Here is a 9,803-nt window from a genome sequence, read left to right as displayed (position 1 = left end):
AAAAAACCCCCCCCCCCCCCCCCAAAAAAAAAAAAAAAATAGAAAGAGAAGCTTGGAGAGCTGAATTACTGCAAGTTGAAGGTGTTAGTTAAAAGCAGCTTGGAGTCCTATTTTGGTGTAGAGGTCTGATTGCGCAGTGAGTTGTATAGTTCAAATATCTTTGTTTAGAAAAAGATATTGTTAAATCCAGTGCAAATATACTGGGATAAAGGTGTGTCGTGTATTGGCTTACCTTAAATCTCTTCTTAACCAGTTTAATATAACCAAATTAAGCTGCTTTTAAATCAGATTAAGTGTTTGCATAAGTGGTTGCATAGGTGGTTTGATTAAACCAGTACAAGTTTGTGAATAGCCAAGGTTTTGGAATCTGAGAAAAATAATGAAGTCTATAATAGAACCTTAAAATCCTTGCTACTCGAGGCCACTTCTGTCTGTAAATACATTTTTCCCCAGATCTTTTTGACTCACTTTTTTTGTCTCCCCAACTGATGTCTCTCCCTTAATGTATGAAATATAATCAATGACTTGGTTCACTCACCAAAACTCAAATCAATACAAGTTACATTAGGTTGCTGATGACATCTATTTTCTGCACAGTTTATACCTGAAGTAAATCAGACACCCCTGTTCACACTGCTCCAGATCTGTGACTTCCTTGTTGAAATAAGACCCTGTTCAAGTTTATGGTTGGATTGCCTGCTTTATTTGATCCTTGCTAAACTCTGATTGCAGACTGAGAGAGCTTGTTCTTCTTTCTTTATAATTGGAGGCAAGCAATCCTGAATGAATCCCCATACTTTTTAAGAGACCAAAGGATAAAAGGTATGATGGGGAGGAGTGAAGGTAGTTGTGCAACAGGCATGTAGACTGTAACCTAGTTAAGTCTTCAAAGCCATTCTCGGACCCACTTTTTATGTAAAGGATGTTGTTAGTATTGGAACTCAAGCCAGTCTCTGTGTACTGACATGTATTTCAGTATTCATGAAACTGACATAGCTCTCAGACACTTCTAGCATCAACTAGAAGTACTATGTATGTACAGAGCAAAGTATACAGCTTACTCTCATCTGGGGGTGAGATGCCCTTGATTTTTTTTTTTTTTTTTTGTTTAAGTTCCCAGAACTATACTGTTCCAAAGAGGCTTATTTAATACTTTAGGTGCTTTTGTATGTTTCTGTTTATTTTGTTTTAAGGAAATATTTGAAGGGATAACAAAGCAACACTGCATTTAAAAAAAAAAATTAAATATAAGAATGCATTATGATCTATGGGGAGCCTAGATCATAAAAGACTAGATGCATAACAGCTACAGCGTAGCATTTAAAATTTAAGCGAAGAAGTTTGTACCTGTTTTTTTAAACATCTTCAGTGGAACTTTTGCCCATGAGGACAGAATGTGTCTCTTGGTGGTTTCTTTGAATACAAAATCAGTTGTGGGATGTGGGAGGAGGGGAAGTCCACTGTTGTATATAGTCCAGATGAAACCTTTTTCTCAGCTCCTGTAGTAAACTAGGAGGATTGATCCTTCAGTTACTAGTAAGTTACTTAGTAAAAATATTCTTTTTTAATGTGTTAATATTAAAACCTGCATTCCCATCTAGTTTGGCTCTAACTTGCCCCTAATCGAGAGCAGAGTCTTGGCAAATACAGCCTACTCCTACCCTTGAGTATTTATTAGCCTCTAGTATTTATTGGAAATGATAAATTTCTTCTGTCAAAAGTAATTTTAACTTTACTACCACCACCTCTTGCCTAATTCCAGGTAATAGACATGAATGACTATCAGAGACGACGATTTGCTTCCCATATCATTGACAGTTTGTTTAACACTGTCACTGACAAGAAGATTGCTATTTTAGGATTTGCATTTAAAAAAGACACGGGAGACACAAGGTAACGAGATTCATCAGTCTTGTTAACAGTACTTACCTATCATTGGCTCCATCGACATTGCAAAAACAGTTGTTAAACAATTATTTCAATTGTATGCATGGAAAAGGACAACAAATAAATTACCTGTTATATCTGAACTAGTTTATTCTGGGTTAAATGCCTGAGGCCAAATTGTTTTGTTTTTGTTTTTTTTTTAAAGCAGATTTTTAGAAAGCTTTGCAGATATGTCTAGAGCACGGATAATACAATGGTGAAGACCCACAAGTACTATACTTACATTGACAGAAAACCCACTGAACTGAGTGAAAGCAAACTATCTAATATAAAACATGCAGATACTTTCTCTGCCCCTCTAGCTGGAAACATTAACATAGCCTACACCTTGGCATTAATTTCCATAAGAGGCTTAGCCACTGTCATGGCTCTCCAGCTATAGTTGGGATCATCCATGCCTCCAAGAGAAATTTTGGATGTTCATCTTGCTGGGATCCTATGACCCCTGCTGACTTCCTGTGACCTAGGGCAGGGGGCTGGACTTGATAGTCTTCTGAGGTCCCTTCCAACCCTAATGTCTATGAAATCCCTCAACAAATTCCCTTTTAATGTAAGAGGCATTCCCATTGCATCTAGTGCTTGCTTGGAGCCAAGTGGGTGTCCTTGCTGGTATGAATCATCGATAACTGTTCTAATACATAATCCTGAGATTTTAGTATCTGTTTGATGTGACTCGGCAGAAGAGTCCTGCATGATCAAACAGGTCTTGCAATCTGTGAATATCTAGCAGAGCTTGGCCTTGTTCACACAACTTACCTAAACTGTGTTCTTGGTACAGTCTAAATATGATGTAAACAGTGTTTAAGGTATGTCTTACAAATGTATCCTTTAAACTCTGTAATGGATTTTTTTTGTCTGGCAACTAGAAACTAATGTTGGGGTGTTTTTTTATTTGTTGGGGTTTTTTTAACTTTTGAAACCACATTTTTCTAACGTTGCTTTTTTGCTGCAATGTGGTAATCAATGCAAAACCTGTTCAAAAGCTCTAAGAGCATACAACTGAAAGTGTTCGTATATGCCTTTGTTCAAAATAAACCCAAACATTTGTAAGGCTTATTAATTGGTTCATTTATTTCCTTTTAGAGAGTCTTCCAGTATCTACATCAGCAAGTATCTAATGGATGAAGGAGCAAAACTCCATATATATGATCCTAAAGTGCCAAGGGAACAAATCATCCTGGATCTCTCGCATCCAGGCGTCTCGGAAGATGACCAAGGTAAGAGAATTTTGCTTTTCATAACTTCTTGCTTCGTGGATGTTACCAGAACGAATCTGATGTTTTTAGGGCGCATATAGACTTGCAGCAAGGCTGCTCCAATACTCTGTAATTACTGCCTGTTGGAGCAGACTTGATCAGAGTAATGATCATACTCCAGCATCATATGCATCAGCATCCCTGCTCTGAAAAATGGTGGCGGGGGGCTTTCTAACTAAGGCCCGAACAAGCTTTAAAGTGCCCTTTCTGCCATTTTTTCAGTGCGGGGATGCACACGCACATCTATAAATATCCCTAGAAATTGGTTTTAGCTGGCCCATGGTATGTTCTGGTTTAACCCAACAAAGCAGAGAACTGATTTTCTTTAAAATAGTGTTAAGATTTTTTTTAATTAGCCACTCTTCATAGTTGCTAAAGTGCTTACATATTTGCATATTTCTGTGCTAATCTGTTCATTGTCATTTGCCAAAAGATTAACTTTTAAAGCTGTGCAGAGTTCTGTCTTACTTCCTCACCCTCTTAATCAAAAGGAAGGAAAAGGATCTTGGGATAACAGACTGTTTTTCTATCGACTTCTCTTACATGGTATCTATTTAGTCTGGATAATGCTGCCCAGAAAAGATTTGCTACAGTTCCCTTGAACCTCTCTGGCTAACGAGAGAGGCATAGTAAATGTCAATAACTTGACTTAATAGCTGTGGGGGGGTTTACATTATAGAATCTGTAGTGCTACAGTGGTTGTTTTCTAGGATATATTTTAGGCTTATTTATATTTTTAAATGACTTTATTTGAAGTATAGGAGACAAATACACTTATAAAATAAGGATTCATAATACAACCACCACCAGCAATTTGCTGTCAGCTTTTATTAGCCAGGTGAAGTGTGAGGTTTTGAACTTGCTCTGGTATTAGCTTGATCAGGCCTACCCTACATGTATTCTAGGATAGGTAGGCAGCCAGAAACATGATGAGATGTAGTTTTTGTTTCCAGCATAGCTGTGCTAACAAAGCCCATAGTGTACCCATAGGTGTACCTCTGCACTGGCAGAAGTCCAGTTTTACTTATTTTGTGCAAGGAGGTAGCAAGGTGCTGGAATAAGCTATATGCAGTCTTGCTGGCCTAATTTATGTTCACACTAGGAGAGGCTTGCTGATGTGTTTATATTTATACAGCCATGCTGTGAAGCACTCCTATTGTACACATGGCATTTTCTCACTTTCTTCCTTGTTTACAGTGTCTCGGTTGGTCACTATTAGTAAAGATCCATATGAAGCCTGTGATGGAGCTCATGCCATTGTGATCTGCACTGAGTGGGACATGTTCAAGGTAAAACTGCAAGCTTTAAAGTAAAATGTGACACCGGGGGGGGGGGGATTCTGACACTTTCATGGAGTATCTGTGGTGCCTCTACAGGAGCTGAATTATGAGCGCATTCACAAAAAGATGCTGAAGCCATCTTTCATCTTTGATGGTAGAAGAGTTCTTGATGATCTTCATAATGAGCTACAAGTCATTGGCTTCCAGGTAATGAGCATTTTTTTTCCTTTTTCATCGATTTCATAAACGTTAGGGCTGGAAGGGACCTTAAAGATCATCAAGTCCAGCCCCCTGCCCCAGGGGCAGGAAGGTCAGCTAGGGTCAAAGGATCCCAGCAAGATAAGCATCCAAGCGTTTCTTGAATGAGTCCAGAGTAGATGTCTCCACCACTTCTGCAGGGAGTCTATTCCAGGTCTTGGGGACTCGGACCATAAAGACATTTTTTCTTATGTCTTGTAGGAGTTTGAGTGTTGATCCTTGTTTTTTCCTTGGGGCGCTCTGATGAACAGATGTTCTCCCAGATCCTGATGTACATCCCTTATGTACTGATAAGCAGCCACCAGCTCCCCCCTGAGCCTGTGCTTTTCTGGACTGAAGAATCCCATGGCTCTCAGCCTCTCTTCATAAGGCCTATTCTCTTGCTGTGTGATCATGCGTGTGGCTCTCCTCTGGACTCTCTCAAGCTTCTTGAAATCCTTCTTGAATTGCGTAGCCCAGAATTGGATGTAGTACTCCAGCTGTGGCCTTACCAAGGCTGAGTACAGTGGGAGGATGACATCTTGAGATTTACTTAAGAAGCATCTATAGATGCAAGCCAAGGTTTTGTTTGCTTTACCAGCTGTGACATCGCTTTGGTGGCTCATGTTCATCTTGTGGTCAGTCATGACCTGCAAGTCTCTTTCAGCAGCAGTGCTAGCAAGCGTAGCACTACCGAGTCTATAAATATGCTGTGGTTTCCTCCTCCTTCCCCCACGAGGTGGAGTACCTTACATTTTTTGGTATTGAACATAATCAGGTTTGTGTCTGCCCACTTACTAAATTTATCCAAGTCAGCCTGGATCACTGGCCTATCCTCAGGTATGGATGCTATGCCCCAAAGTTTAGTGTTATCAGCAAACTTGGCCAGTGCATTTCTAACACCAATATCCACATCGTTGATAAAGATGTTAAAGAGAACCAGTCCAAGGACAGAGCCCTGGGGGACACCACTGGTCATGGAGCGCCATAATGATTCACTTCCATCAACTACTACTCTCTGGGTCTGACCTTGGAGCCAGTTTCCCAGCTATCGGACTATGGTGTAGCTGATGCCACAGTTGGCCAATTTTTCCAGGAGGAGATCATGGGACACCCAGATCAAAGGCTTTGTTAAAGTCCAGGTATATGATGTCAATTACTTCTCCCTTGTCCAAGTGATATGTTACCTGGTCATAGAAGGAGATAAAATTGGTCAGGCAAGACCTACCTGCAACAAACCCATGCTGGCTGTCCCTCACGATGTTGCCATCAGCCAGCTTATCAAGAAGGGTTTCTTTGATAATTTTTCCAGAATCTTACAGGGGATTGAGGTCAAGCTGATTGGCCTGTAATTCCCGGTATCTACTTTCCGCCCTTTCTTGAAGTTGGGTACCACGTTGGCCTTCTTCCAGTCTTCAGGTACTTCACCTGAGTGCCATGAGGTTTTTTTGTTTGTTTGTTTGTTTGTTTGTTTTTGAATATTTTTGCCAATGGTTGGGCTCTGACACCTGCCAGCTCCTTGAGTACCCTAGGGTGTAATCTGTCAGGACTAGCTGACTTGAAAGTGTCCAGCCTCTCAAGGTGATCCTTTACTGGATCAACACCAATGCTACGTATAAATACACCCTCACCCTGGCTGTTCCATGTCCAGCTAGGCAGGGCTGTCCCATTGGACTGATAAAAGACCAACGCAAAGTACCTATTTAGCAGGTTGGCCTCTTCCTGGGTGTCAGTTATCAGCTGTCCTGTTTGGTTCAGCAGGGGTCCAATGTTACCCTTGCTTTTTTTCCAACTCCCTGTATATCTGAAAAAGGACTTTTTTTGTTATCCTTGATGCATGAAGCCAGATGGAGGTTGGTTGCAGCCTTGGCTTTCCTGATCCGCTCCCTGCAGGTACAGACCAGTGCTGAGTACTTCTCCTTGGTTAGTATTCCAGCCTTCCATCCTTTATAAGTCTCTCTCTCTCTTGAGACATAGGAGGTCCTCAGGTTCCCTGCTGAGCTCAGTCTCTTATTGAGAGAGATGCTTGAGGTCAAGAAAAATCTTAAGGCTGCTCATTTCTTACAGCTTGTTAACTGATGTTCTTTTAGAATCCAAGTTACATCAGGATATTCCTTCTTCATACAGTAACATCGATAAATCTGTTTTTCAGATGTGCCTAACACTTCTGGCAGGAACAGAATGATTTGTTGAATTGCTACATCTGAGTGAATAACCTACACAAGAATATATTTTCTTTAGTACTCGCATTTGAATCTGAACTAAACAGAAGTCCAATTAAATGAATGTTTTCCTCAGTAGACCTCAAACTCTATAAACCAAGCTTTATAAGCTGAAATTAGTTTTCTGAACAGCTTAGCTTCTGTGAGTGCCCCAGTGCAGTTAGCTGGCTAACTAGGTGGCCAATGCAATTATCCATCATTTGAGGTCTCTAGCATGTCACTGTTTGGTCCTTTGTCACATGTCTTACATTAATTTAATTATATGATGGGATCTGTAGGAATTTTACCTTGGATCCCCCAAATTGTGCCTTGCCATGCCAGACCTGCATGATGGGTAATGCAGTATTTGGGATCCAGGATAAAACTTTTTGGATCCCATTGCGCATCTGCTAATCTGGAGCCCCAGATCAGAGACCTGATCCCCAATCCTGGTCTTCATTCATGCCCAGACCTTCAATTGTAGCATCAGGAACCAACACCAGAAGCCCTGATTCCCACAGCACCATTTCATCTTGCTGGCTTCTGGACCTTTAGATCGGTTTCCCAATACTGGGTTTTTAATGAGGGGAGGCGGGGGGTGGAACACAGCTGTCCCAAACATGGGGCTGCCTCTGCAACTGGGACACAGCTGCCCCATCTAGTTCTGCATTCTCAGGTATTGGGAACTTTCAAGGGTTTACCTGTAACTCAGACCTGGGAATCCCAGTGTTGCTACTTGGGAGAACAGGGGGTGCCAGATTCCCAGCCTAGGAATGCTTCTGCTGGTGGCAGCCCTTTCCTGGTTGCTGCAGAGAGAAACCAGGACAGGACTGCCTGCAAACCTCCTGACGGGTAACTGCTGTTGGGGGGAGGTGCTGTCAGGGAGCTTGATGCTCTCTATCCCTTGGAATAGGGGAGGGAGAGCTGAGTATATACCACATGCTCAATATAAAGCAGAATACAAACTAGCCAGAGTTGAACCAGTAACCTCTTTCTGGGTGGCTTGCCACTTTTTTTCCCCACAATAACTTGCTTGTATGTGTGGTATGTTACAATTTATTGCATGATTTAATTTTTTAAGCAAACAGGTCTTCCAGGGGCCTTGAGGAATAAACCATTGTTTGTATGTGCACAGTTTTATTTTGAAAGTTTAGGCAACATACCAGATCTCAGTCAAGACAGGAGGTACAGCTTTACTCGTTCAATGCCTGGGTCTTTTAATTGTTTTGCTGGTGAGCTGAATTCGCTGGGCCTGTTTTTCTACTTGCTTCTACTAGGTTAGACTGGGAGTAGCTGAAGCCAGTGTAGCTAGACAGACAGAAATGAAAGAAAGATCAGGCTCGTTATGTGGAAATGGCAATACCTGGTTTGTGCATAGAAACTTCCCATATAATTTTGTTTGACTAGTTGAAACAAACTGGATCCTCTTAGCTTTGTAGTAATGTTAAAATAAATAAGCTAGTCTTTTTTTTTTTTTTTTTAAAAAAAAAAAAAAAAACTAGTTTTTTTTTTTTTTTTTTCAAACAGAAGTTTAATATAGCATACTTTGTCATGCTAACCTGCCAAATATGATTTCGTCTTTCAGATTGAAACAATTGGGAAGAAAGTTTCAGCAAAAAGAATTCCTTTTGCTCCTTCATGTGAAATTCCAAAGTTCAGTCTTCAGGACCCACCTGTCAAAAAACCCAGAGTATAATGTTTTTTGACAGGGACTCTGTGGACCTCCACTTTTAAACTAAACCATTCTGATGATTTTTTTTTTTTTCTTTAAACTACAAATGATTTTACACTAGACATGATGGTAACTGTGGTACATGTGAATCCACAATCTATTTTTAATCTCTATTTTTTATAATATGTAACTCAGTTATCGAAGATGGTACAGTCCTAAGCAGTTTTAGTAATCAATCATGTTTTTCTGAAAATTAACCTGTCTGCTTTAGAAATGTTCAGAAGGTGCACTTTACATTTTACAGATTATGCAAAGGACAAGGAGTGAACAGAATCGTTCTCTTCTTCCTTCTGCCCAATAAAGGTGGTCAATTTCATTGGTTTTGATTATGATAATCTGACTCAGATGAATATTGTCATTTTGGTCAATTAACAAACTTCCGCTGAAGTCAGTGTACAAACCCAAAACTACTTTAATTGGAGTTGGGTCAGGTACTTCAACAAAATAGAGACCTGATTTTTAACAATGAAGCTGAGATCAACTGGGATTTCTGGGCTCAAATGCAATATGAATATTTTTTTATAGTGTTAGGGAGCCAGATCCTTGTTTGTTCTTAATTCTTTGAGTTTGTAACAATAGTCTGTTTAAACCTGCCAAGTCATTACTGATTGCCTAATTATCTTGGCTTTGTCATGTATACAATGCATTATCTATTTTTAATTGTAAATTATGGATTTAATTAGACTTCTTCCGACAAGATACAGTGGTACTATCTCATTGCTTTACCAGGGGAGCAGTTTTTTTTTTTTCCTTTTTCCTCCTGTTTCAAGCATTGGATTTAAGAATTGTTTTCAGTAAAATCCTCCTCCTTCATTTATGTTTAACCAACATAAGTCTAAATGAAAAAGCTTAAACCTGAGTGAAGCAAATGCTGACAAGGAGCTGGATGATTGCTGGTTCTCTTCTCTCTCCTGCTGCCATACTTGAACTAGAAGAAGACCTTCCACTTCTGCATCTACCTGAATTCTCTTGATCTTGAAGTATTTGAAACCATAAAGCAATCAGCTTGCTACCTCATTTTGATTACCAGGCTTAACTCCATGTGTGCCCTTGATATTTGTTTCTACTTGTTACTTTGTCCTAGTGGACCAGAATTATTAAATGCTTTTCTAGTCAAAAAGTTTGCATTGCATTTGTTGTGTGACCAACT

At 40.1% G+C, this 9,803-nt stretch overlaps 1 protein-coding gene across 1 annotated transcript in view; it reads left to right on the top strand.

Annotated features, from left to right (window-relative positions):
• Positions 1-9,776, top strand: part of UGDH (UDP-glucose 6-dehydrogenase) — a 45,162-nt gene extending 35,386 nt beyond the window's left edge. Inside the window, exons 8-12 of the mRNA XM_019526354.1 lie at positions 1,763-1,893; positions 3,031-3,164; positions 4,401-4,492; positions 4,580-4,690; positions 8,507-9,776. Of these exons, the coding sequence (XP_019381899.1) occupies positions 1,763-1,893; positions 3,031-3,164; positions 4,401-4,492; positions 4,580-4,690; positions 8,507-8,617 (579 nt within the window). The 3' untranslated portion in view covers positions 8,618-9,776. The remainder of the gene's footprint in view (positions 1-1,762; positions 1,894-3,030; positions 3,165-4,400; positions 4,493-4,579; positions 4,691-8,506) is intronic.
• The last annotated feature ends 27 nt before the right edge of the window (positions 9,777-9,803 follow it).

The sequence above is a fragment of the Gavialis gangeticus genome, unplaced genomic scaffold (assembly GCF_001723915.1).
Source record: "Gavialis gangeticus isolate Ggan-Ray unplaced genomic scaffold, GavGan_comp1, whole genome shotgun sequence".
Classification (NCBI taxonomy): Eukaryota; Metazoa; Chordata; order Crocodylia; family Gavialidae; genus Gavialis; species Gavialis gangeticus.
The sequence above is the reverse complement of the archived record's forward strand: the minus strand, read 5'-3'. Positions and strand labels throughout refer to the sequence as shown.